The 27,278-nt window shown below is 55.4% G+C and overlaps 3 protein-coding genes across 5 annotated transcripts; all 3 read left to right on the forward strand.

The window, feature by feature from the left end:
- The first annotated feature begins 148 nt into the window (after positions 1-148).
- Positions 149-15,438, forward strand: OGT (O-linked N-acetylglucosamine (GlcNAc) transferase). 2 transcript variants are annotated; one of them, XM_026716625.2, is made up of 22 exons: positions 149-542; positions 2,990-3,170; positions 4,006-4,249; positions 4,901-4,969; positions 7,811-7,927; positions 8,659-8,738; positions 8,876-9,071; positions 9,202-9,342; positions 9,822-9,922; positions 10,023-10,176; positions 10,262-10,363; positions 10,450-10,629; positions 10,759-10,917; positions 11,373-11,462; positions 11,853-11,978; positions 12,397-12,567; positions 13,252-13,368; positions 13,524-13,694; positions 13,811-13,963; positions 14,082-14,334; positions 14,430-14,553; positions 14,751-15,438. In XM_026716625.2, the coding sequence occupies exons 1-22, from the start codon at positions 506-508 to the stop codon at positions 14,923-14,925; spliced, it is 3,141 nt and encodes a 1,046-aa protein (XP_026572410.1). In that variant the 5' UTR covers positions 149-505; the 3' UTR covers positions 14,926-15,438. The 2 variants fall into 2 exon arrangements, with proteins under 2 accessions (XP_026572410.1, XP_026572411.1); XM_026716626.2 differs by having other exon boundaries at positions 167-542; positions 3,020-3,170.
- A 950-nt stretch (positions 15,439-16,388) lies between these two features.
- LOC113446837 (centrin-2-like) lies at positions 16,389-18,012 on the forward strand. Of its 2 annotated transcripts, none has more exons than XM_087941244.1 (5): positions 16,389-16,590; positions 16,675-16,803; positions 16,958-17,095; positions 17,203-17,289; positions 17,625-18,012. In XM_087941244.1, the coding sequence occupies exons 1-4, from the start codon at positions 16,525-16,527 to the stop codon at positions 17,287-17,289; spliced, it is 420 nt and encodes a 139-aa protein (XP_087797370.1). In that variant the 5' UTR covers positions 16,389-16,524; the 3' UTR covers positions 17,625-18,012. The 2 variants fall into 2 exon arrangements, with proteins under 2 accessions (XP_087797370.1, XP_087797369.1); XM_087941243.1 differs by having other exon boundaries at positions 17,203-17,285; positions 17,675-18,012.
- Positions 18,013-20,077: 2,065 nt separating this feature from the next.
- On the forward strand, positions 20,078-24,727 carry LOC113446831 (BTB/POZ domain-containing protein KCTD12-like). Its single transcript, XM_026716662.2, has 2 exons — positions 20,078-20,688; positions 22,800-24,727. The coding sequence occupies exon 2, from the start codon at positions 22,812-22,814 to the stop codon at positions 23,691-23,693; it is 882 nt and encodes a 293-aa protein (XP_026572447.1). The 5' UTR covers positions 20,078-20,688; positions 22,800-22,811; the 3' UTR covers positions 23,694-24,727.
- Positions 24,728-27,278: the final 2,551 nt, after the last annotated feature.

Below are 27,278 nucleotides of genomic sequence, written 5' to 3' on the forward strand. Positions count from 1 at the left end.
TGCATTTGAGGGGTGGGGAGGTAGAGCCCCGCCCCCTTGCGGCGCCCTTCCTCCTCGCTGTGTCGAATTCCCGCCCTTTTCCTTCCCGTCCGCGAATACCCCGCCCCCCCGTAAAGGAGGGGGGGAATGCTCGGCGACCAGCTAAGGCGCATGCGTCCTGCGCATTGAAGCGTCCGGCGGAGGAGTACGGAGACGGTTCCGTGAGAACTGCGTTTCTACTTGGGCCCGTCGGAAGAGCGAGGGTCAGGAGGCCGCGGATCCCGCAGAGCTCTCCCCATAAATCTCGCCCTTGCGGGAGGGAACGACATTGCCACCCCCCCACGCCCACCCCGAAGTCCAGGGACTATTTCGTGGGGACGCGAAAGAAGAGCCGGCGAGGCGCTTGCCTCAGGCGTCGTCTCCTTGCGCGCCGCCGCCGCCGCCATTTCGGGAGCCGCAGGCTGAGGAGGCGCGAGGGAACCGGCAGGGAGCGGGGCCGATTGCCAGCGAGGCGGTTGCCGGAGCCATGGCGGCATCCGTGGGGAACGTGGCCGACAGCACAGGTACCTGTCCCCGCGCCTCCCGCCGTTCGCGGGCTGGGGAGCGTCGCCTGGGCTCCGCAGCGCCAGCGGCGGTTCCGAGGAGGCCTCTGCCCAGGCGGGGGGCGACGAGCGCGGGGGGTGGGTCCTTGCCCCGAGAACTGCGGGGGTGCCGAGGGCCCGGAACGCCGAGCCTGGAGCAGAAGCGGCGTGAGGGGAATGCTTCGGCCCGGGGACGACCCCGGGCGTTTTTCCCGAGGTGCGGCAGGAGCACGTGGGGGCTCTTCGGGCAGCCGCAAGGAAAACCTCCTGGCCGCAGACAAAGGCCTCGCGGAAGGACGGGGATGATGGGCCGCCGGCTTTTCCGGAGGGGGGTTCGCCGATGGGCCGCGCGGACGGGGGCAGGTGCGGGACCCCGGGTGCACATGCGCAGTTGGTTCGTGCGGTGTTTTCCCGGCGCTGGACGGGAGGAGCGCTTCCTCCGGCTCTGCGGCCGCCCCGGAGCGGCCCTCGGCAGCCTCCGGGCAGCTAAAGGTGCCTTTGGGGCTCCCTTCCCAACAAAATGGTGGCTGTGTGTTAGTGGTGGTCGGAGAAGCTTGCCTCTTCCCAGAGGACGGTCAATTGGGAGTCCTCGCGGGGGCTCCCGCTTCTCGTTCCCAATGCCCCCCGGGCTGCCTATCCAGGGCGGCGGCGGCGGCGGCGGCTGTTAGCTCCGAGCCCGGGGGCTGGGACCTCCTTAGGGCCACATGTGGCTCGTAGATAAGGGGACGGGCAAGCTCTCGGGCAAGTTTGGCTTCTTACTATAACCAAAACAAATTCACGTAGGAATATAGTGCACACAAGTGAACATGATGGAATACTGTATAATTTTTCCTGCTTGATCATTCCAAATAGCATAGCTACAACGTAAAGGAAATGTCCTAATTCATGTATAAAGATTAGCGTCAATTGTGTGTCGTCCCCCCCCCCCCCGCCAGAGATGATAACCTTTCTTCTGATAACACTTGTTTTATTTAGCTTGCGTAGCAAGGGGATAAAGAATAGCCCTTGTGTTTGAGGTGCTGGTATTCCGTGCCTGTCTCACTGTTGCAGGCCAATGAGACGCTAGGGATGTTCTCCTCCGAGGGTCCTGGGTGAATTTTGGATAGAATCTTACTGCTGTATTACATAATAGTATGAGGTGGTTCTCAAGTGGCTAAAGAGTTGAAGACGGTTCAAAATTATCCAAGAAATTCTTGCTATTGAATACATTTTGGGCAAATGACTTTTACCTGCCCTTTACAGATATGATTTATATGCTAGGTAGTAGAGGAATAAATCACTTTGGGAAGGCTACAAATTGTTCAGATGAAAAACAGCTAAAAGGAAAAGAATTGGTCTCTTTGCTGTACAATTTCTGTGTGGGCCCCAGTATTAGGCAGCTTCTAGTCCCTTGAGGTTTATGATCAGCTTTTTTTTTAAAAAAAAGGTGCTTTTTTAAAAAAATAAAGATATTATGCTGTTGAAATTGCTTTATTTTTAAGTGTGGGCATTCTGATTCCGTGACTTATTTCCTAATTTACCGTCTTGATGGAATATTACAGAGAAGTGTTGTGCAAGTTTTTATGAGGCTTTTTGCAAAGCTGGTGCAAATCTTCCTTTTCTTCTCTGAAGATAACATCTTTGAGTTCAGCTTCTCATCAAACTACTAGTTGGCTTATTTACTATTTGTAATACTGTAGTTTGTGATAAATAATTCACTTTAATCCATAAGAGTTTATTTGACTTGAATTAACTTTAGGTATTGTTTCATTCAGTGTTTTAATTTTCAAGGGTATTAGAAAAATCTGATTCCTAGTCCAGCAAATGTTGAGTTTCATGATCTCCCCTCTCATGATTTTATTGGGGAGAAAATATTGCTCTGGAGCTGACAACAGACGGTGAACACAGGAAAACCAGTGGCCTATAGCTTTCTCTGAACAAAGTCTTGGAGGCCTTCTCAGCAATGTTAAGTTTATTTGACAGATAACAATACCTACCGTATGCGATCCTTTCATTGCATGGAATCATGTTTTTATTTTCTTACCTGGCACATTTTGATTTTAACATTAAGACTTGTGTTGAATGATGGTATGTTCCTAACATTGGCCTGTTTAAAAAAAGTGTCTCTCTGAAAGATTGCCACGGAGCCTAAAACAGAGAGTCTGGGTCATGGCTGAGGTAAAGCTGAAGATGCTGAAATTGGGGGGGGGGAGTAATTAGCCAAGGAAAAAAATTTTTTTGACTTCTTTGAAACTTGACAATCACCATCATTCACCATTAAATTAGGAAGTCATATGTCTCTGTCTTTAATCATCAAATACCCCTTGGATGTTGGCATTTCATCTTTAATTTGTATACCATTGTTTATCCATTTTTATTATTCATTGTTTATCCATTTTCTAACTTTTTGTTTTCCTTCCCCCCCCCTGAATGTTTTGGTGATTCTTCAGAACCAACGAAACGTATGCTTTCCTTCCAAGGGTTAGCGGAGTTGGCTCACCGGGAGTATCAAGCAGGAGATTTTGAAGCGGCCGAGAGGCACTGCATGCAACTTTGGCGCCAAGAACCTGACAACACGGGGGTGCTCTTACTGCTCTCTTCCATTCACTTCCAGTGCCGCAGACTGGACAGGTAATGAAGCTGGTGCCTTCCTGCCCATTGCTGAGGGCGCTGCTTGGAAAGACAGGCTCTGGGCACTGGGGTGGCACTCTGGTGCTCTCCACTCCACGAAAAGTTTTCTGCATTGTTTAAATTTGATGGAACATTTCTGAATATACTAAATAAGCAGGAAGCCCCATTGCAAGAGCATCCTATTCTCAACTAAAGTTTCTGGTAACATGACAGAACTTGGGAAACAACAAGAAGTGTTGAACTGAAAGAATGTTTCTGAACCAGCCGCTTCTCAGGAACCCCAAAACAATACAGCATTAAAAAGTGCATCTCATGTTAGATGACACATCAGCGTGTGTGTGTGTGAGTGAGTGAGTGAGTGAGTGAAGAGGTCTCACTGTTCTGAAAAATACCATTTGTGTGACAGAAGTTTTCTGTGTTTGTCTTATTAATTTTGGGGTATTTGTTATGCAAAACACAACAAAAGATACATCCGTGTATCAGCAGTCCCTGGTTCTTCAAGCCGAGATTGCTGCTACTGCAATAATTGTTGAGCAGGAGACAAGATAATGTGCCCTGTGCCAGTGCTCTGGATTGAGGTAGCTTTTGCTCATTGTTCTCTTAGCAGGATGCTCTAAGTGGAAACCCAGCTTCTCTGCCCATCTTCAGGGCTCACTGGAAGCAATAAGATTAAAATGGGCTTCCGTGGAAGTAGGCAATTTTTTTTTTATCCACAATTAAAATGACCTTCCCAAATGTTGAACTTGGATTCTGGTGATAGTTCTTCAACTGTCAAGATTCAGTGAATAATTACTACTTATCAAAGTACCTTAAACCCTTACTTTGTCTTCTCCAGGTCTGCTCACTTCAGCACTTTGGCGATCAAGCAGAATCCCTTGTTGGCAGAAGCTTACTCCAACCTGGGAAACGTGTACAAGGAACGTGGACAGCTGCAGGAGGCCATCGAACACTACCGGCATGCTCTTCGCCTCAAGCCAGACTTCATTGATGGATACATTAACCTCGCTGCTGCTTTGGTAGCTGCAGGAGACATGGAAGGGGCAGTGCAGGCCTACGTTTCTGCCCTGCAGTACAACCCTGTGAGTAGAGATGGTGCCGATCTCTCGGAACAGCTTTTTTCTCCAAAGGAAAGGCCCTTCAAGGTTGCACCTAAAAGCCCTTTATTGCTATGGGGTGACAATAGTGTCCTTAAGGCTTCTCTGGGTGGACCATTGACCGTTGTGTGAACCAGCATTCCCAGTGCGGTGCCCTTAAGAAGCCCTAGGGTAACAGCTCCTATCCATCCTGTTGGGGAAATTGGTCTTCGGACGAGTTTCTGTCACTATCCTGCATTGCTGCTTGCTTAGGCAGCTTGTTTCCATCTTCTGCAAGGACAGGTGCCACCCATTAATTTAGGCATCTCTCCCGCTCTTCCCATACTTACAAGTACGGTTCCCGGTATCTTCTCAGTTCCCAGTAAATTCCAGCACGTAGTGCATAAGCTGTGTGGTGAAAGCTATATGAAGGTCTGTTATTCAGCAGGATAATTTTATAGAGATGCGTTGTTTGCAGACTTGCTTTATGATTCCAACTTTATAACTTTAAAGCCCTCCCCTTTGCAGAAGATTATTAAAAGTACCCTAGAAACTTAATTGATTAGTTTTTTTATTGCAGTAGTCTTATTTTCCATTTCTGATCCTGTTGATCTGGATCAGCTGTGCTGATGGTGACAGAACCCATTTGCCTTTCAGGACTTGTACTGTGTGCGTAGTGACCTGGGGAATCTGCTCAAAGCCCTGGGTCGCTTGGAAGAAGCCAAGGTAGGTGTTCTGTAGAATCAGTCTTTTGAACAATGTGAACGCTTGCACCAAGTCTTCCATTCTCCGCTGACCTCCAAGAGTCCCAAGATGTGGCTGAAAGCTGAAGGCTCTGAATTGCCCCAGAGTAGTGGCAGGGCAAGATATGGCATGCCCGTGTTAACCCCTTGCTTTAAGGCGAGAAATGGAACACTGAGTCTTGCTGCAGAACTAGACTATCCATTATGGTGAAGTGACTGGCAGGGGCGCCACTACTCTCTGATCTGGAAATAACATGGGTCCCAAACTGAGGCTTGCCTGCTGATGCCAAGCCAGTGACTTAGTCCGTGCTTCCTGTGAGTGCTCTTCTAAAGTCCTTTGTGGCTTGTAAGTGTAGAAGAACCTTATCAAATGTTACCCTATGAATATGGCATTAAAGAGATTCTTTAACCCTTCCCCTCCCCCTGCCCCCACATGGTTCATGGAAGAAAGGCTAGCAAACAGCATTGTGGCGGTTGGGTTCTTGGAATCAGTTATTGCTCCCAAAGGTTGAGTCAAGGTGTTGGTTTGCTTGGAAAATGACCTGATCAAAGAAAAACTTGCTACATTAAGTGGAAAGGTGGCTTCTAGCAGTCTGGTTTCCAACCAAGAATTTGAATGGGTTTTGAGGCTCTTGGCATGACAAAAACTTAGAATGCAAAAAAAGGAAAAGAACAACCGGGAATTGTCTTGTTACAAGCCACCTTACGCATTTGCGCAGCAGGGGTGAGGAGTGTGGAGGAACTAGAAGGACCTCCGCGGCAGTCCTTCGCTTCAAGCCCCGCGCGCATGCTACCAAGTGGAGTGTACGGAGAGTGTAGCTGTCTGGCTGGCTGCTGTGCCTCTGGGTGGGGGAGGGGATCTGGCTTGCCCAAAGGGCTGGCACTTGGGCCCTGCCCTGGAAAACAGGCTGGTGGGAGTGAAGTGTCTTTTTGAGAAGACCAGCCGTGCGCAGCCTGCCGGGTGGACAGCTAACGTGAACTGCACTTCACTGCAGCTTTTAGTGTGACTGGTATAGGCCAAGACACTGCGCCTGCCTTAGGTTGCTGACCTCTTTATTTCAGAGCTTGGAGACACCTAGTTTGAAAGTGTGACTCTTGTTTCCGTGAGAATTCCACTAAAAAAGGGCAAGATAACGAAAAGACGTGAAGATAATACACATATACTTGAAATAAATTGCAATGTATTTCTTTGGCTGTCAGTGCATTTATAAGATCAAACCAGCAAGAATATTTGCTATTTCAAGTAAAATGTAAGTTTTGTGGAAATTTCAGAGCCTTTCTTCCAAATGCCCTGCTGTTTGCAGTTTCCCCAATTAACCCCTTCCCATCTGCATGTCTCCCATGTTACAGAAAACTGTCCTGAACCCTTGTATTAGACATATCCACAGATTTTCAATTGCTTTGTTGAACTTTTTACTAATGATCTTGTTTTATTTTCTCTCTTGTTTTTGGTTTTTCACCATTGATATTGTATTTAGAAGGTTTCAGGTGGGTGAAACCTCCTATTCCATGCGTAAGGTGCCTCGCTGAAGGGAGCTCGAGGCCTGGATCTAGGGCAGACACACTCCTCCTCCTCCTCTTCCAGCAAGGAACGCACCGAAAACTCACATGAGAAATATGGTAACGGGTTTGTAACTGCCACAGCAAAACCATTTGCCTCCATGCCTGAATCTTCTGTCTTGTGGCTTCAGAAACAGTTTAAGTATTTAATGTACAACAAGTAATGTTAGAGAATATTTTATAGTCCTAGCCACAATTCTTTCAAAGATATATTGTAAAAGTAAATTAAAGATGTAAAAAAAATAATAATTGGAGTTACTATAGTTAAAGCTTCTAACTCTCCCTGGTTGTTCATTTTTTTCCTTTTTCTTCTTTGTTTGGATTGCAGCGTTCTGCTCTTCTGATGATGATGCGCTGTGATCCTGCAGTAGCGCATAGGCTGCGCAGCGGAAATGCGCCTTGCGTGCGATTGCGCCCTTGTGAATGGTTGATCAGATATGATTCATCTCTAACTGCGTGGCTTCCAGAACCCTGTGCTGTAGGATTTTCGATACAATTGGCTTTGCAACTGCATTCAGATTTCAGACATAAATTGAACACTTAACAGTTTTCACAGAGGCCGCTCTGGTAGATGAATCAGTCTGGCTGGCCGTTCACAGTCTCCGGGGCCGTTCTACACAGTGCAGTTTGCAGCGATAGCGCAGCGGCGCGCTGTTAGGGAGCGCTTGCGGCGTCTTGCGCTTGCATTGCAGGGACCTGAACCTTTGGGCAAACCTGGTATTTGAGGTTTTGGAAGCTGAAGGCGGCGCTGAGATGTGGAACAAGGCAGGATCAGGGCAGAGCCTGGCTGGAGTAGAGAGCGGGCTGTCCCCTTCAAGGCACCTGTTGCGTGTGCTGCCTCTTTCTGGAGGCTCCTTTGGAAAGGCCCGGCCAAACATCACCCAGCTGCTTTGGATACCTTCTACTCCGCTTGCTTTCCAAGCCCCACAGTGTTAAAAGTTGCTTCGGCAGTTGATCTTGCTTTGGATTTCACAGGGATGCGGTGACCCTGCAGGGAGGGGGGGGGGGACTGGGAATTTCCCGGGCTGAGTAAGAGTTGCGATGTGCAGATCAGTCTAACTGAGGATGGTGGGTTTGCCCTCGGGTTTTGGTTTGCGCCAGCGCAGGATCAGCCAGCTGTTTACAACCCTTTAGTTTTGGCGCAAGCAAGCCTATACTGCAGGATCACTTTTGGCGGGTTGGAGAAGGTATACTAACGATGTTTTTCTCCATTTTCTTTGTGCAATTATTCCCTTCCCTTGTATCTACCTTTAACCCTTCCAAGGCCTGTTATTTGAAGGCAATTGAAACGCAACCCAATTTTGCAGTTGCATGGAGTAACCTTGGCTGTGTGTTCAATGCTCAAGGAGAAATCTGGCTTGCCATTCATCACTTTGAAAAGGTAATAACTGTGGGAGTGTTAACCTTCCATTTTCAAAACACAACGCGCGGAGGGAGCCTGGCTACCTGGGACAAAAGCAGGGTGTGACTGGGTGCCCTTTTTACATGGTCCGGGTGCCTCAAAATTGATGCCTTTTTAGAGGCGATTGGGAAGAAAAATGGCTTTTGGAGCTCCTGGAGTTTTATTACTTCCAAGCTTTGGGAAGGATGGTATAATGAAGAGGAGGGAGGCCTGCAGTGTGATAATCACAATAGAGATGGGTGGTGGCTGGGTAGTCCTCTTGTTGTTTGATGTAAAATGTACTCTAGGACAAACCTTATTCCCAACCTCTTTGACGTGAGCCTATGTGTTGTCAACGTCCCTGAAAACCTTGCATCTTGTCCTGGGCTCACATGATAGCCGTTTGTTTGGGCACCTCTCAGTGACCCTTAACCAGAGACTCCACGCAACTGTACAAGCCCAGGGAAGATGGAGCTCCCTTAAGGAGGTGCCGTGTTTAGCTTACTAACTTTGGATTTCATCCACTGCATATCTTCACTTTCCTATATCTGTGTATGTAGTCATGTAAGTGGGAGAGAGAGAGAGAGAGAGAGAGAGAGAGAGAGGAGGTGAAAGAGGCTTCCCAGGGACGCGGCCTTCAAGTGTGATTTCAGGGTTGCCTTTGCTTCAGTCGGAAGCAGAATCCGCTGGTCTAAAGCAGGCCTCTTACGGTGGTTGTCAATTTTTCTAAGGCTGTGACCCTTGACCCAAACTTCTTGGATGCTTACATCAATCTGGGGAATGTCTTGAAGGAAGCCCGGATATTTGACAGGTAATTCAACAAAACCCATCCTCCCCAGGCTAGGGCTTGTCTTGCTCTCCCCCTGGAGAGCGGGCCGGGCCAAGGCAGCCTTTTGTGCAATGTTGCCCGAGGATCATTGGCTTGATTTGCAGCCTCTCTCGTTCTAGAGCTGTTGCGGCCTACCTGAGAGCCCTGAGCCTGAGTCCAAACCATGCAGTTGTGCACGGCAACCTGGCCTGTGTCTATTATGAACAGGGGCTGATCGACCTGGCCATAGACACCTACAAGCGTGCCATTGAGCTGCAGCCACACTTCCCCGATGCTTACTGCAACCTGGCCAACGCCCTTAAGGAGAAAGGCAGCGTAAGACACTGTTTCTCACTGGCCAGGGTGGGTCTGGTTGCATTGTAGAAGCTTTGGCTCCAATTTTGAAAGGAGTGTGGTCCTTCTCTCTTTTTTAAAATTCTAAATTTAGTGTAATCTGTGTCAACAGGTTGCTGAAGCAGAGGAATGTTACAATACAGCCCTTCGCCTGTGTCCCACTCATGCAGATTCCCTCAATAACCTGGCAAACATCAAGCGGGAACAAGGAAATATCGAGGAGGCCGTTCGCCTCTACCGCAAAGCTCTTGAGGTCAGCTTGTCAATCATTATCCATGACATTCAGCCCCAGACTTGCACCTAGAAGCCTGGCCCACTTTCCTTTTATTTGGTAGCAGTGAACTGTAGAAATAAAGGCTAAGAATGTCAGCTTGGGAAAGGAGTGAGGTTATTATCTACCGTTTTGTCTATCTCTTGGAAAGGATGACATTTTGCTTCTGTTTCTACGGGGCCTCTCCTCTCCCTGGCCAGTGGATGCAGAAAGAGCAGGAGAGAGAGAAGGGAAGGGCTGGGGAGTGGGGGGGTGTAACCTGGTGAGTCAAGCAGAGAGTGGGATGATCAGTTAACAGCACACATTGGTCCTGGGCAGCTCCAGGACAATGTGGGGTATGTCACTCCGTATACATAAATTACTTTTCAATACTTTTTAAATTAAAACAATGCAAAAGTGATTTGGATCCCAGAGACAGTGGGACTTTCTTGGAAGAACTAAGGCCATCTTATTTCCTGCAGGTTTTCCCAGAATTTGCAGCCGCCCATTCCAATTTAGCAAGTGTTCTTCAGCAGCAGGGAAAGCTGCAGGAGGCACTCATGCATTACAAGGAAGCGATCAGGTAAGGCTCTAAACTTTTGGAATGGCCGGGAATTGACCAGGATTCTTCCGCTATGCACGGGGTCTTCCTTACAACCCGCTTCGCCTTTCCTGTGATTCAGAATCAGCCCCACATTTGCCGATGCCTACTCCAACATGGGGAACACCTTAAAGGAGATGCAGGATGTCCAGGGCGCTCTGCAGTGCTACACACGGGCCATCCAGATCAACCCTGCCTTTGCCGATGCCCACAGCAACCTGGCTTCCATCCATAAGGTAGGCCTGGTCTGGTCCCGGTCAGGACTGGTGGCCGTGGCAGCCAGCCGCTGTCCTCACTTAGCGCCTCTTCCTCTGCTTCCAGGATTCAGGGAACATCCCGGAGGCCATTGCTTCCTATCGCACTGCTCTGAAACTGAAACCCGACTTCCCGGATGCCTACTGCAATTTGGCCCACTGTTTGCAGGTAAGGAGGCTCCGTTGCGTTTTGGGGAAATTGGGCAGCTTTTCTGTATCTGCAAGGTGCACCGACAGCTACTTTTTCTTTTGAAGATCGTTTGTGACTGGACCGATTACGATGAACGAATGAAGAAGCTGGTCACCATAGTTGCTGATCAGCTGGAGAAGAATCGGCTCCCTTCTGTCCACCCTCATCACAGCATGCTCTACCCGTTGTCTCATAACTTCCGAAAGGCTATTGCGGAGCGACATGGAAACCTCTGTCTGGACAAGGTGGGTTCACCGCTCAGACCCTTCCCAGCATCCACTCCTTTAGAAGACACAGGCTTGGAAGGAGGCGAGGGGTCCCTTTTCAATGCACTGTAAATAGCTGCTATTTTTTTTTTCTTTTCTCCTTGCCAGATCAATGTGCTTCACAAGCCCCCATATGAACACCCTAAGGAGTTGAAGGCCAGTGAAGGCCGGCTGCGTGTGGGTTACGTCAGCTCCGACTTTGGGAATCACCCCACGTCGCACCTCATGCAGTCAATCCCAGGCATGCACAACCCGGACAAATTTGAGGTAAGGGGCCTTTCAAGGAAGTTGGCACCTTGCTTGACTCCGATAGGATGTCCTGACCTGGAAGCTGCAGTGGTGGGTTGCGCCCGTCATAAATGCAGCCCTCTTCCAGGAGCTGTCAGACCCTTGAGTGAAAAATAACTTCATGTCAACATAGTAGGATAGGCTTGTGAGGCCGCCGCATTGTGCAATAAGTTCACGTGGTGCAATAAGGTAGTGTATTTGTTAGTAGGATTCACTGGGTTAGGGATTTTTCTTTTTTGTCTTCACTGTGACTTGTGTTGGGTGGGGCGCGGGGGTTGCATGAAGGAAGACTCAGCCAATCTCACATTGTACACATATTGTACTCTGACAATAAAGGTTGATTTGACTTTGATTTGATTTGATTTGATCACGTGCTGTGGAACGTGGCCTCTGGGATTCTGAGTCCCAAGCATTGCGGCGTTGCTCCTTTCTAGGTGTTTTGCTACGCGCTGAGCCCTGACGATGGCACAAACTTCCGAGTAAAAGTGATAGCTGAAGCAAATCATTTCACTGATTTATCTCTGGTAAGAGCGATTCCCAGGATATAGAAGCTCTGCATGTGGGGGCCTGAGCATGGGAAGCTTCATAGACTAGCACGGGTTTGTGGTAAAGGTGGCAGGGCATTGTCTTCAGCCGGAGAGGGAAATGACTTTAGTTCCAGCGTTGAGCAGCACAATCTGAAGGACAGGTCATGCGCTCTACTAGTTAGCAACAGTGGCAATTAAAGTCCAGACTTTGGCATTCAGAATAATTGGTCCATGTTTATGCTTGGAGATTTAGAAGTTGTAGCAAAATCTATTTTTGAAAAACAAAGTCAGATGTTGCCCTGATATCTCAGTCCATGAATGTGGGTTGCCATCCTTAAGCAAAGCAGGAAGATGGCTTAGCCGTGTGCTTTAATTTTGGCTCCCTAGTTTCCGTGCAATGGGAAAGCCGCCGATATTATCCACAAGGACGGCATCCACATCCTCATTAACATGAACGGCTACACCAAGGGAGCCCGGAATGAACTGTTTGCCCTCAGGCCAGCGCCAATCCAGGTAACGCAGTGGCTTCAGGTGCTTCTGGTCAAAGGTGATATGGGACTTCTACTTCCTTCGGATTTCGATTTGTACGAGTGGGGGGCAAATTTTGTCCAGACTGTTTTGCAAAGGGGTAACAATGCATAATAAAAACTGTTTGTCCTGCTTTGACATTGGGTCACAGGGGAATGGCCCAAGTAGGCTGTCTTTAGATGATCTCTGATTTAAGACTATTTAAGCAGGGTTTTGTTTTTGTTTTCAACTTGTGTTCTTAGTTATCCACTAAATATATGCATCAGCTCTATGTTGTCTCCTGAAATTTTCTGAGCGAGTTTTCATGGCTGGTTGTGATCACTGCTGTTTTGTGAATATAAACCATAAGTGTTTTCAGGACGCTGTTGGGGTTGCGGGTGACCCATTTTATCTTCCCTTCTAGGCTATGTGGCTGGGCTACCCAGGGACGAGCGGCGCCTTATTCATGGATTACATCATCACAGATAGAGAAACTTCACCCATTGAAGTCGCTGAGCAGTACTCCGAGAAGCTGGCTTACATGCCCAATACATTTTTCATTGGAGATCATGCAAACATGTTCCCACACCTGAAGGTACCATGGGGATCATCAAGGAAGGCTAGAGTTGGCCAGCTTGTTTCTCCGAAGTTAACAGAAGCCTCAATTCCAGCCTTCTCAAAGCATTTTGTAATGACCCAGGGTGGGATACAAAACAAACACAGTCACAAAAAACAGATGAAGCCCCCTTTTTTTCCTTCACTTTGCTCCCAAGCTCCAAATATCCTTGACTGGAGACAAAAAAAACTCCCACACAAGCAGTTACAAGAAGGAGGGAATGTCCTTTAAATTATAAAGAGTAAAAAGCAACACAGACCAGGCAAGATAAGGGCTGGAAGATATCCACAAAGATCAGAACACACACTGGGAAGGATGCCAAACTCAGAGAGGAACCGTAAACTAGAAATATTGCCACGCTTTGTTTCCAGCACTGGCCGGTGCGCATGTCCGTCCTCTTATCCAGTTGTCACAGCTGCGGTCCATGGAGAGGATCAAGGCCCTCTCCTCCCGAGGAGACCATGTCTCTCTCTTATCCTCTCCTCCCTGCGTGCCCTGGGATGGAGACGGGATGGGCCTGGGTCCTCCTCTGACGGCCCAGCCGGCCTCTGCCCTTCCCCGGCCTCCGGAGCCCCACTTCCACTCCCTGTCGGCTGTTCCTCCTCTCCCTCAGAGTCCGTCTCCACCAGGGGCATGACACATTTTTCTTTTCTTTTCTTTCAGAAAAAAGCAGTTATTGACTTTAAATCGAACGGGCATATTTATGATAACCGAATTGTTCTGAATGGCATTGATCTAAAGGCCTTCCTGGACAGCCTGCCTGATGTGAAAATAGTAAAGGTGAGGCATGAGCCATTTTGTAGAAGGTTGCAAATGGGGAGATGAAAAGGCTTAACCTGTCGAGGAAGGGGAAAGGGGTATGGGCTGGCTCGACGTTCGGCTTGGCTGCTTCCTCCTCCTGAAGACAAACGGGGTTTGCGTCTCTTGGCTTCTAGATGAAATGTCCCGATGGAGGGGACAACGTAGACAGCAGCGGTGCTGGTCTCAGCATGCCCGTCATCCCCATGAACACGATTGCGGAAGCTGTGATTGATATGATAAACCGTGGGCAAATTCAGATAACCATAAACGGGTTCAACATTAGCAATGGATTAGCAACTACCCAGGTGAGTGTCTTGCCTCCCGCCTCCTGTTTGGGATTCTGGAGGGAGGAAGAGGGAGGCCTGCAGGCAGGAGGCCCAGTGGCTCCACACCGCCACCCTGAGCGGATTCTTCCATTTAGATCAACAACAAAGCGGCAACTGGTGAGGAGGTTCCACGCACCATCATTGTCACCACTCGATCCCAGTATGGGCTGCCGGAAGACTCCGTGGTCTATTGTAACTTCAATCAGCTTTATAAGATTGACCCAGCCACTCTGCAAATGTGGGCTAACGTGAGTGTAATTGGGGGGTGGTCTCTCTCTTGCAACGTGGGCTCGAGGGTGGAGGCTACGTCTGGGCTGCGTTGCCTGTGCCTAAAGCCCCTTCTCGTTTTGTCTTCCCTGCCTTTAGATCCTGAAGCGAGTCCCCAACAGTGTCTTATGGCTGCTGCGATTCCCAGCCGTGGGGGAGCCCAATATCCAGCAGTATGCTCAGAACATGGGCCTGCCCCAGAACCGCATCATCTTCTCCCCTGTGGCTCCCAAAGAAGAGCACGTGAGGAGGGGCCAGCTGGCCGATGTCTGCCTCGACACTCCCCTCTGCAACGGCCACACCACAGGGATGGACGTGCTCTGGGCTGGGACTCCCATGGTCACGATGCCAGGTGAGGTGGGGGGGGGCGCTCTGCTGTCCGGCCCGTCTCTCAGCCTGTCGGGAAAGCGGCCTGTGGCTGAGCAGCTGTGGGCCTTTTGCTTCCAGGAGAGACGCTGGCCTCCCGGGTGGCAGCCTCCCAGCTGACTTGCCTGGGCTGCCCTGAACTCATCGCAAAGAGTCGGCAGGAATACGAGGACGTTGCGGTCAAACTGGGGACGGATCTAGAATAGTACGTGTGTTTCCCGGGTGGGGGGTGGGGGGTGGGAAGGCTGGCGTGGGCTCCGCCCTGGAAGCACAGGCTCCTCTGCCAAAGGGGCCCGGAGGAGCCACGCCTGGTCCCGGCAGTCGGAACATGAGGGCGGGCGGGGGGGGTGAGTTTCTGGGGGGGGCTTCTAACCACTGGCGGCTTGTTCTGCCCCCTTGCAGCCTGAAGAAGATTCGTGGCAAGGTCTGGAAGCAGAGGATCTCCAGCCCCCTGTTCAACACCAAGCAGTACACAGTGGAGTTGGAGCGGCTTTACCTCAAGATGTGGGAGCAGTGTGCAGCCGGCAACAAGCCGGAGCACATCATCAATTCCCTGGAGAGTGGCGAGTCTGCCTAAGCCGCCACCGCCACCGCCGCCGGTGTGTGGAAGCTGTCGGGAGGCTCCTGAGCAGAGGCCACCCCCAGGGCCCCCACCCCTTGGCCTCTGCTTCCTCGGCCTGGACCTCCCGGCAGAAAGGATGGATGTAGGGTGGGACCTGGAGAGCACAGCCGGACTTACCTCCTGCATGACGGAAGGGGAGGGGCTGCCTGTCCTGGCCGAAGGGTTTGCCGCTCAGCTCAGCTCTGCCGGGCCCCGTTGGGCGTCTCCGGGCTGGACTTTGCGCGGAGGAAGGGTGTGGGACAGCCGGGCAGCTGCCCTTCCACGGACCGATTCCGTTTTCCTAGTCGTCGTTAGATCGTCCTTCGTGGATTGGAACTGGAGCTTTTTTAAAGATTGGTTTCTGGGTGTCCCTGTTGGTGCAGGGGGGTGTCGGTCTGAGGTGGTCTCCAGCTACCCTGAGTTGCTCCTCCCGGAGAGTCTCTCTGCCTGCGAAGCCTTTCTATGGGTTTTATAAACCACCTGAGCCAACCTCGGCCTCCTTAATATAAGGTCTCTCGGGCTCCGTGTGCTGCCTGGACTCCGAGGGGGCTTTTTTAGCGCCTCATCAGAGCGGCAGGACCCCTCCCCTCCCCCTGTCCTTCCCTGGTGTGCGTGAGGGAAGCCCAACCTGGTGCCAAATGCTTGTTGGACCCTTCAGGAAAAATACCAGTGCTTGGAGTGGCAGGCGAGGCCGCCTCCGTAGCCCAGGCTTGGAGCGCAGAGCTCTGCTTTGGCTGGGCTCCGGCCCGCCCTCCACAGAGGAGGCCCCCTTGCTAAGCGAAGCCCCTCTTGACTCCAGCAGAGATGCAGGTAAGTATGGCCCCCACCCTCTGGGGTCTGCCTCCCGCTGCCCACCGCCTGCCCAGGGAGCCTGCGGGCTGGAAGGAAGGGCTCCTCCCCACTTCGTCGCCCAATGAACGAGTGAGGGGGGGGGGGAGGTAGTCCCGTTTAAGTGTGGCTCCGGAGGGGGCTTTTGTTTCTGCTGGCGGGGGCTCCCCCGTGCAGCCCCAGGTGCCCTGGAGACCCCCACCCCATGGGGCCACCTGTCCTGGTGGAGGCAGAGAGACTCCAAGCCCTGCCTGTGTTGGGGGTGGGGGGCAGAGATGGACATGGCTGCCTGGAGCGGAGGGGTCCTGGATGGAGTAACGGGGGGAGGGGAGGGAGAAGAGCCCCTCCCGGGGGAGGAGTTGGCGGTTGGAGCTCTGCCTGCCCGCCTACCGGCCTTTGTGGCTGCCTGATGAGTGACAAATACAGATGAGATCACCGGTGGTGCCTGTCTCTGCCTCTTTTCTGTGCGGGGGGCGGCGGCGAGGGAGGGTCCTGGGAGGCGGGGCAGGTCCAGGGCGGGCGGTTGCCCCTCCCGCGTGTGTCGCCCTGGCAACGCCAGTCGAGGAGCTGCGGATGGTGAGGCGGGCCGCGGGCGGGCGGGCGGGGGCGAGAGGGGCCGGGGCTGCGGGGCGGCGGCGGTCATGGAGGCTCTCGCCCGTCCAGGCCCATAGAGGGAAGGCGGCGGCGGCCTCGCCGCGGAGGAAGCTCGGCCCGAAGCTGGAGCTCAGCGCGGCCCACAAGCAGCAGATGCGGGAGGCCTTCGACCTGCTGGACGCGGACGGGACCGGCACCATCGACGTGCGGGACCTGAAGGCGAGCGGGGCGGGGTCGGGCGCTGGGCGGGGCGATCCCGGCCCCCTTCTCGTTCTCACCGCCTCCCCCCCCACCCCCGGCCAGGTGTCCATCCGCGCCCTGGGCTTCGACCCCACCAAGGAGGAGCTGCGCCGGGTGGTGGCGGAGGTGGACAAGGAGGGCGCGGGCAAGATCGGCTTCGACGCCTTCTACTCCGTCATGGCCCAGAAGATGGTAGGGCCGCCAGACCGGAGCCCTCCCCCCTTTAGCCCTCCCCTCTTCTGAAGCGGGAGGGGTCGGGTGGGAAGCCCCTGGGCGGGTTGCGGGCCGCGGGGGGCTCCGCGGGGCGAGAGAAAGGAGCTTCCTGCCCCCCCCCCATAACCCGCAGTCCGAGATCGATTCCAAAGAGGACATCCTGAAGGCCTTCAAGCTCTTCGTGGACAAGGACAGCGGCAGGATCGCCTTCAAGAACCTCAAGCAGATCGCGGCTGAGATCGGGGAGAAGCTCACCGACGAGGAGCTGCAGGTGGTTCCCCCCCTCCCCCCGGCCAGGGACCCTGCCAGCCCTGCAAGTCCCGGCTGCCCCCGTGGGGAGGGTCTTCCTGCGCCCCAGCCTCCCTCTCTGCCCTGCAGGAAATGATTCAGGAGGCCGACCTGGATGGCGACGGGGAGGTGACCGAGCAGGACTTCCTGAAGGTCATGAAGAGGCGCGATTACTAGGCGAGTCCCTGGAGGCCCGAGTGCCTGGGCTCCCCACGGGCCGGCAGGGCCAGCAGCCCCTGTGACCCCTCTGGAACACGAATGGCTGGCTAGGGAGCTGGGTGGCCGGTACGTTTAGCCAGCCAACCAATGCGAGGGGATTCAGAGCCCTCAGGACCACCCAGCCCCTTTTCCCAGACCTGCTGGACCACCACTGGCTCTCTGCTTCACTGAAAGGGGGTGGGGGAGCGGGGGGAGGGGGCAGGAACCGATGAAGCTGTTCCGGCCAATAGACCAGCTCCGCAGGTGTCACAGCAACCCCACAGGTCAAAAGCGCATATTCTTCCCTCCCACAGGTGGGCTTGGAGTCCCTGCCCAGTCGTGTGACGGGTTGGGTCTCCTTCACTCAGGCAACAGGTTGGACGAGCACAGCCACAGCTGAGGAGCACCTGGTGATCAGAAGAGACGCAGAGCCTCCTTCAGCAGGAGAGAACCCACTAAAAATCAAACGCCCAGAAGTCGCCTGAGATTTTGTGATGGGGCAAAACATCCACAAAACGGGGGGGGGAAGGGGGGGGCTAGCTGGTGAGCGTGGTTGGCCTGGCCAGCTTTGCCTCCCCTGCTGAATGGGACGGTTTGTTCCGATGGTTTGCAAAATTTTCCACCGAGTGGGGAGGGGCAGCTCCGTGCACCAGTAACACTTGCCTACCTGGCCAGGAGAAATAAAGTTTGCCTGCGTTGGAATTGCTTCTCCCTGGTGGTTGAGAGAAGCAGCAGTGAGTGTGACCTGTGCAGGTGCCAGGAAGGGTGGAAGCAGCCCTGGGTAAGGAGCACAAACCTTTGGCCTCCCGGAGGAAGAATGAAAAGCAACCGAAGCACCCAGGAAGGAAAAAAGGCAGCGGGGTGTGTGTGTGTGTGTGTGTGTGAAAAGCTTCCTGCTGCTCTTCCTCCCCGATGGCAAAGTTGGCCCAAGGGCCGGGGGACACAGGTGGGCTGGAGGGGCTCGTACAGCCAAAGAGAAATCCGTCTCTTGGCTTGTGTTTCTCCAGCCTTGAATCTTCTGTGACCTCACGGGAGTCCAGCCAATGGCTGAGCTCTTGACCCCCACCAGCACCGGCTGCAGCAGATTCCCCGCAGTTCTGCCACCCCACCTGGAGCCCTCCTGCCAGCCTGGCCTGGCTCTTGGTGAGCGCGCGAGTGGCTGCCGCAGTCTCACTCTGCATTCCATATGCGGAGGGAGGGAGGGACAGAAGCCCAGGCCGATGGTTAGCGAGAGCAGTAAAAATAAGAGGGTTGGACTCGAAAGCCATTAATTCAGCCCTCTGGCATTTCACAGCCCTTGTGTGCACTTCCTCCTGTGATCCATCACACCCCAGCGCTGCTTTAGGGCCCGAGAGCAACTTGGCACCGCACTTCGATTTATGGCTGGCATATATTATGTCCTAGGGAGCTGCAGAGGAATGGGAGAACCCGGTAATTACTTCATAAATATTAATGCCTTGTCCCCTGGAGAAGCGAGAGGCTGAAGCCAAGCTGTTTCTGCAGAGTCAAGGGGGCCCCATCTCCCCAGCTGGAAAGCTCAAGAGGAACAGGCAGGCCTCACCGGTGTCTGGGGCCCAGTCTTTTAGTTCCCCTGCCCTTCGTGGGCACTGTGCCCTGGGGACACTTGAGCTGACTTGGCCTCTCCTCAAATCCTGGCTGGTCAGGCCACCTGCTCCCTGAGAAACCTGGATACCCAATTAGGGGTACACCTCGGCTTATTTTGTCCTTCCCTCCCTGCCTGCTTTTTCTCCATTGCATGTCTGCTCCGGTTCAAGGTCACCCACTGCTTTGGTGCCCTGGCTGAGAAGCATTTTTAGTCACGCAAATGATTATTTCTGAGCAGGCTGCCTTGTTCAAAGAGTAAAGAGTCACTGTTCTAGAAGTTTCTACCAAGCAAGAACTTATTCCTAGTGTGCAAAACTGTCCAGATTCTGATGGAAGAGAATATTTGAACCTGGTTTTTTCTAAGTTTGGTTGTTCCCTTGCAGACATCTCATTACCCAACCAGGGAACATAATCAGTGCTAGAACCAAGGACTCCACTGTCCAGATTAGAACCTGGCAGCTTGGATTCCAAGGTGCCCCACCTGGGCCTGGCGGGGGGGGGGGAGGTTCCAACCGCACCTCCAGCCGTCAAATGCTTTCCTCGAGAGAGGCGTCTTCCTTGCAGGCGGCTGAGCCTTCTCCATGATGCCCCGTCCCCAAATCGGGCGTATGCTTTGCTCACGTTTCTGCCTTTGGCTGCCCGATGAGGAGCTGGAGCTTCTGCCCTGTTTTAATGAAAACGGCAGAATTACTCTGTAAACCACTTTCACAATGAAAGCAGGAGGTGGTTTGGGGGGGGGCGGGGGCTGTAGGGGCAACCGTTCTTTTGACAGAGTTTGGGGAAGCTGCTTCCTCTCCTTGCCGGCAGCCTCGCTCCAAAGCCTGGAAGCTCCTAAGAGCACAAACTGGAAAGCCCCCCCACCCCCGCCAGCACCGGGATGAGCCCAGAGATGGGGGGGGGGGGGCTTGTGCTTTAGGGAGTGTGGTTTTGGAGAGTGGGTTGTGTTGTGGATGCTGTTTGTTTTTATCACGTTGTGCCACATGGGATGGGCAGCCACACCGGTCTTTGGATGAATTGTAACGCCCGGACTAAGCATGAAGATTCTGGGATTTCTGCCAAAAGCGAAATGTCCCTGAAGCAGAAGCTCCTTCTGCCCCTGGCGCAACCCGGGGGAGGCTAGATTTCAGAGCATGCGCCGCTCTTTGTCCGAGGCTCTGGGCACACAACCCACGCTTGTCAACAATCTGCGTGGATCCTGGCCGAACGGCCGCGGCGGATCCCGGGCTCCCCTTGCCCTGCGCTTGCGAGTCGGAGGCGCGTCTCGGTGCCCGGTGCGCCCGAGGCTGTCCGCGTGGAACCCCTGGCCGCCCCCGCCCCCGGGAAGGCCCTGCTGGTTTTCCGCGGGTTCTAGCTGTCCTCGCCCCCCTCTCTCCCGGGCCCCTGGGGCCCAACCCGCGGCGGGCCAGTCCGCCGAGGAAGGGCAGGAGCGGCGGGGGCTGGGCTGGGCTGCCGGAGGAAGGAGGGGGAGGAGGCGAGGCGCGTGTCGTCAACCAGCCGGGGGAGGGCCTGCCGAGGCTGCCCGCGAATAAAAGCGGCCGGGTCGAGGGGGCGGCGAGGAGAGTGAGGAACCGCCGCGCAGGAGGGCCAGGACGGCGCCCGGCAAGACCCCGGCGCCTCGCCGACCGCTGATCCCGTCCCGCCTGGCTGTGCTTGGCGCGGGGGGCGGCGCGGCGCGGCGCGACGATCGGAGGCGGCCGCTGCCGGCTGCGGCTTGAGCGGCTCGTCCTGGCCTCGGAGACCTCGCGCTTGCCGCCCGGAGCCGCTGCTGGAAAGGTGGGCGCAAGACGGGAGCGCATCTGGCGCAGTGCGTGCGGAAAGGGGCCCATCCGAGAGACGGGCGGGCGGGGCGGGGGATGCTGACCGGCCGCCAGGTTGTGCCCGGGATTTTTGGGAACGCAGGACGGGGTAAGCCGAAGGCCCGCTGGGCAGCGCCCTTGGCCGGACAACGCGGTTCCGCGCGTGAGCGAGGGCAGACGGCCATCGGCCTGGCTCTGGCATCTAGGTCCGAGGCGCACACGTGTTCTCCAGAGGAACTTTGCAGCGGGGGCGGCTTGCCGTTGGCAGGCCCGTTTCCACGCGCGGAATTCTCCACATTCAGTATTGCAGACCGTGGACAGCGGCGAGGTGCGGCCGGGGGGCCGAACACGCAGGAAGAGGCAGCTTCATCTGAAGGACCGTCAGAATGACGGGATGGGGCAACGCGTGTGTAGGAGGTGGGGGAGCTCTGGCACAAGGAAGGCGTCCTTCCCTCCCGAGGGTTTCTGGAGCGGGGCCTCTGTCCCCGGGAGGCCGGGGTGTGCCAGAGCCCCTCGTCCGCTCAGCCGCTTCTGTGTGCGCCGTGGGTGAAGCAGCTGCTTCCTTCCGAAGCCGCGTTTTTAACGGCGCCCTGGCCTCAGCAGGGGAGTCCAACGGCGGCTGGGCCGCTTTGGGCGAGGTCCTTGACCCAGAGGGAGCTGCGCGCCTGGAAACCAATACCCCCCCCCCCATCCCTGCTCCGAGCCTCCCCGCGCCCCCCTCCCCTTCTCCCCTTCTCTTCTTCCCAGAACCAAGACAAAGGCTGCTCTGCTCCGTGTGTGCTCGGGGTGGGGTGGGGATTAGGTCACCCCATCCTGCAAGGAAGGAAATAGGGGCCAGACCAGGCCATCCCTTGGGCCGACTTCGGCTGCCAAGTGGGGCCCAGTCCCAAGGGGAAGCAAAGGGGCCCAGAGGGAATACATTTATGGGGGCCACATGCATCCTTCCCCCCACCCACCCCCGCCTCAGGCTTGGGGAGCCCTGGACCGTGCAGGACCAGGAGAAAAGAAATGGCATCCAGTGGGGCAGCTTATAAGTGTCCTCGGCCACTACAGCCCTTCGCTTTGCCTCAGAAATTCCAACCTTCTGGCCAAAAAGTGTTGGCACAAACAGGAAGGAGGAGACCTGGGATAGAAAAGCCCTTCAGCCCTTTACTTCCTGTGTCCTCTGACTCCTCCCAGCTGAGCTGTCCCAAGCAGGAGGCTGGGAGGTGTGGGGGGCGCCTTGTGACCGGCAGGCCAAGGGAGGGTCCCCCGGGGGCAGGGAGGGCCGCGCCCAAAGCCCTGGCCCAGTTCCCTGCTCAGTTGATGGACCGAAAAGGACTCTTCCCAGAGGCATCAGGTGTCTCCTCCAATAAACCTTCGATTCATGGACGTGAGCCAGGCTTAGAGGCCGACCGGCCAGCCACGCCACCCGGCGGCCTAACTGCTAGAAGGCTGGGGGTGGGTGGGGGGAGCGATTCTGCTCACCTGCCATGAACTCCCAGCCCTGCAGGCTCTCGTAAGGGACCCCCAGCAGGTGGGGATGGCCTGCCTTCCCCTCCTCTCCCCTGCAGGGATTCTCCCCTGATCCCAGGCGTGGAATTCAAAGACTCTCAACCCAGGACTGCAGCATTGGGGTGGGGGGTGGGGGCAATGCCAGCTGGAGGACTCTGGGGCTCTGCTGGGAGCGGCTCAAATGGGACGCTGCGTGGATTAAAATGGATCTTGCCATAAATGAGGACAGGTTCTGCAACCTTTCTTTGGAAATGAGCCGTTTGTCCTCTTTTTACCTGTATCCAAATTAAAGTGACCAGCAAACCCCATTCTATCAACTCGCTCTTTTCTTTAATTGAGTAAGGCTCCCGTGTTGGGCATTGCCATTCTCCCACCTGGCACCTGCGTGGCAGGGGCAGTTTTGGGCAGAGGTCAGATTGCTGCCTCAGCACCTCAGCCGTCGTGGGTGTCTGTTTCTGGGGTGGCAGGCAAAGGATGGTGGCGGAGTTGAGAGGTGTCTGCATTGGGGGGGCCGCCTAAAGGCCCGGGAGCAGCACCCCACCCGGGCAGGAGGGGCCTAACCTCCCTGTGCTTCTTTCTTCCTTTCTCCCCCAGGGGGGCCTCAGGATGGCTTTGGCAGACAACGCCAGCGGTGCCAGTCCCAGGGAGGGCTCAGCTTTCCCAGAGATCGTGGAGCTGAACGTGGGTGGGCAGGTCTACCTCACCCGCCACAGCACCCTGATGGGCATGCCCGGCTCCTTCCTCTGCGAGCTCTTCAGCCAGCAGAGCGCCCAGGCCTTGGCCCGGGATAGCAAAGGCCGCTTCTTCGTCGACCGGGACGGCTTCCTCTTCCGCTACATCCTGGACTACCTGAGGGACCGGCAGCTGGTGCTTCCCGAGCGCTTCCCTGAGCGGAGCCGCCTGCAGCGGGAGGCCGAATTCTTCAAGCTGCCCGAGCTGGCCAAGAGCCTGGCACCCAAGATCAGCCAGCAAGACTCCCTGGGTGAGGAGCCCTGCGCCAGCGACCCCGAGGAGCTCTCCCCCAGCACAGAGGCCGCTCGCACTCTGGGGGCAGCTGGCGCGCTCTTGTCCAGCCTCCCTGGCAGCTCCCTGACCGCCACAGCTGGAGCCGGTGGAGGGCAGGAGGCCCGACGGTCCGGCTTCATCACCATCGGCTATCGGGGCTCCTACACTCTGGGGAGAGACAGCCAAACGGACGCCAAGTTCCGGCGGGTGGCGAGAATCATGGTGTGTGGGAAGACCTCCCTGGCGAAGGAGGTCTTTGGGGAGACCCTCAACGAGAGCAGGGACCCTGACCGGCCCCCCGAGCGCTACACCTCCAGGTACTACCTCAAGTTCACCTTCCTGGAGCAGGCCTTCGACCGGCTGGCCGATGCCGGCTTCAACATGGTGGCCTGCAACTCCACTGGGACGTGCGCCTTTGCCCACGAACAGACGGACGACAAGATCTGGACCTCGTACACGGAGTACGTTTTCCACCGCGAGTGACTCCCTGGGGCCCCAGCAAAAGCAAAGCGCCAAAGCCGGTGACCCCCCCTCCCCATGCTCTGCTGATGCCGGTTTCATTTAGTGGCCTCTGACTTTGAGTCTCTTCCCTTCCATGTGTCCAGCCTGAACCCAGCAGCTGCTGAGGGACGCCAACCCTTCTGCCCCACCTCAGCCCCTCCCGGAGCAGGGATGCAGTATGGCTGGGGGGGCTGGGGGCCCTGCAAGATTGTGCAGCAATGCTCGGCTAGTTCCTGCCAAGTAAAGACCGGGGGAGGGGGGGGGCTTCATTGCGGGCCTCGCAGGGGCACTTGGTAGCCTTGCAATGAACTAAGTTCGGACTGACCTGACGGGATGCCCTTGCCAGACGCCCTGCCGCCAGCGCCTTCCCCGTCCCTCCTCTGAGCAGCTTGGGTGCCAGGGCTGCTTTTGAAGGGCAGCAGAGCAAAAGCACTAAAACCCCTTGCCTCATATGACCACCTGGCATGGCTAAATATACCCATTTCCCTTGATTGAAGTGGGGGTGACTGCGACCTCGGTGCCCAGTTTGAGGAGGTGCCAGGGGTCCCGGGGGCAGTGGGCTCTTTGCACACCAAAAGCCTCGCTCACTTTCTAAAGTGCCCCCTAAACTTTCTGTTAGAAAGAAGGAGCGTGTGGGGAGGGGGTGCAGGGTGGATGTCCCTCGCCCAGGGTACAAGCAGCGCATATTCACCAACCTGGTGCTGTCTGGCAGAGCCCCACATTAAGGGGCCACGTTAGGGTTGCAGAAAGCCTGACCTTCAGGGGAGCGTCTTGCTCCTAGCTGGAAGAAAGGCCACCTCAGGTGCGTGCCAGCAGAAGCCCCAGGTGCTTAAAGGCTGCCCTTGAGTGTCCTCCTCCCTCCCCCACAGCTGTTTGAGTTACAGAGGTGGGGAGGGGAAGTCTACAGGTGAGCATTGTCCTAGGTGGAGGCCAGCAAAGCTCTTCACGGTGTATTTTGAGCTGGGTTGCTCCTGTGGCAGGTTCAGGGGCCACACCTAATAAAGGAACAAAATATCTTGGCGCCTGTCTCCTTCCTAACAGATCAGTGGGATAGGATGCTGGTGGCAGCAGGCAGCAGGCGAGGAGTGCCGGTCCTTCCTCCCACCATGGAAATGCTCCAAGTGTTGCCCGGGCATCCTTTCCTCTGGAATGGCCCAAGCCCTGGTCTGCAGAGGTCAGCCCAGAGCCCTTCACTCTCTCGCTCTCCCTGAGGTCAGTGGAAAGCTGGTAGCCCACCTTGAGGAGAGGGGCCAGAAGCTCAGGGTTCGGCTCCACCTCTGCTGAGGACGGGGGGAGCCCCCCATTCTGAGATCTCCTTCTCAGGCTTCCGGGCTCGGAAGGGATGGCCAGGTCCCAGGATCAGAAAGCGCAAGAGTTGGGGACCATCACATGTAGAGGACGGGGGCAGGGGGAGACCGCAAGAGACCCTCCTGTAACAAGGCAGCTGCAAGGGGCACATTCGTGCAACTTACACACTCACATGAGTTGATGCACATTCAGTATTCCTGCTGCAAGGAAGACGACATTAACCCCAGCTCTGCTGTGCAAAAATGCCAGGCCATGAGAAACAAGGCACACACACACACACACACACACACACCCGCCATCTCTCCCAGTTTGTTCTTTTTGCGCAACAAAAGCTGGAGCAGTGGAGGTGGGAGGGGCTGCCCTTTCTTGAGCCCATGGTTGGCCGTGGGGGTGGGGGACAGGGGGGGGGTTGCAAACCTGTCCTGAACTCTCTGCCCTCCACGTTCATAGAGGGGCTCTCTCCTCGCCTTTCCAGCAGCAAATGCCACCTTCTCCCCTTTCAGTGAGAGGAATCCCGAGTCTCCATTTCCGGAAGCCTCTGGGCCCTTGACAGCAGGAAGGCGGAGCCTCAGGTTGGATAAACCTTTTGCCCAGCATCTCCTTGGCCTGGCCGGCCCCTCCGGCTCTCAAGACAGCTGCTGGGGGTGGTAGAACGGAAACTGGTGCCCTTAAGCCAGCCTCTCCTGCCTGCCACATGATTAAAGGCCTTGCTGGAGCCATTCAGGGCCTTTGCTGCTTGGCTGCACAGGGCAGCAGGCAGGAGGAGGAGGAGGAGGAGGATGTGGCATGAAGGGTCGGGGGCTCTGGCGGTCCCCAGATGCCTTGCCTGGGCCTTAGCAATCCACAGGGCAGGGGGGACGGCTGCAGCTCCCCAAGGCTGTATTTTGTAGAGGAATCTCCATAAAGGAACGGCATATTCCCTGAGATCTAATTCGGAAGGGGGGGCAGCCCGCCCAAGCCCTTCAACTGGTGCAGCCACAGAGGCAGCCCCCCCACTTCCCTTCCACCCAGCTCCAGAGAACTGGCGGCTGACCAGACCCGCCACAGTTGCTGGGATGTGCAGCCTGACGTCAGGAAAGCTCCAGGCCGCTTTGTCTTTGCCTTCCCTGGCAGAGCTCCTGTGGGAATGCGGAAGAGCTGGATTCTGGGGAGGGAGGGAGGGAGGGGAGGCCCCTGTTGCAGGCTGAGCCTTGAATCCGGCCAGGGTGGGAAAATCTCTTGCCCGCTAAGCAAAGGGCAGAGGGGCCCCAGGGGTTAGCTCCCTGCGGGACAATCCTGCCTCCCTCCCCTTTGGAGGAAGAGAAAGAGGCAGAAAGCAGCGAGCGGGATGGCCTCCCCCCGCCCCCGTGGGAAAGAGGATGCCTGTGTGGGTCTCTCTGTGGGTCTTCCTGCTGAAGAGGCCTCACCAACCCTCTTCCATCGATCTGAGCTGCCCAGGTTGATGGGATCCAACGCCAACTTGCTTCCATGCCCTGGGTGGGCCTCCAGCAACATGCCGGTCATCCCCTTGGCACGAGAGGGGCTGGCAGGAGCTCCAGGCCAGAGGATCCTACCAGGAGCAGAACTGAGGATGGATCTCCTTTCCACCCAGCTCCTGGACAGGACAAGGCAGGTGTCGGGGTCCTGCCAGCGGTGCCAGCTCTGGGCCCCTGATGACTTCTCTCACCTGCTTGCCGGAGCCATGAGCAGAAGGGGCCCGGTTCCCTTCCCGGATCCGGCTACGGCCTCAGCTGGGCCGCTCCCGGCCCTTCTGAGCTTCCCGCTCAAGGATCCTCCTTTGCTTTAAGCCCAAGAGCAGCTCCCCCCGCCCCCCAGCCCCTCGGTCCTTCTAGTGAGGTCCTCTCCCCAAAGGCCAGGCTGAAGTGTTGCCTCTCGGCTGACAGGAGCATCGGAGGAGGCGCAGGGCTTCCGGAGGGCCATTGCTGGCCAGATCCTGCTTCTTGGGGGTGGGGGGTGGGGTGGGGGTGGCAGCCTTCCCTGACCACTGTTTGCATTAAAGGAACGGGAGTCAGCCAGGGTGCTTGTGATGCACACTCCTCTTCCAGGCAGCAAATGTAGCAGCAGGCTCTTGTTTCCTTGGGCCCGGCTGGGCTTCTCCCTTTTCATGGGACCTGGTGGCTCAGAGAAAGGTAACCTTTCAGCCACTTCCCGTAGCCTGCGATTCCTGAGGAGAAATGGCAGAAGGGAAGGGGGCTCAGGAGGGGTGGATGAACACCCAGGGCCTCAAGGCGTCTCCTTCAGGGTTGATCCAAACATGGT

This window comes from Pseudonaja textilis, chromosome 12, assembly GCF_049901715.1.
Source record: "Pseudonaja textilis isolate UNSWEBS1 chromosome 12, rPseTex1.2, whole genome shotgun sequence".
NCBI lineage: Eukaryota > Metazoa > Chordata > Lepidosauria > Squamata > Elapidae > Pseudonaja > Pseudonaja textilis.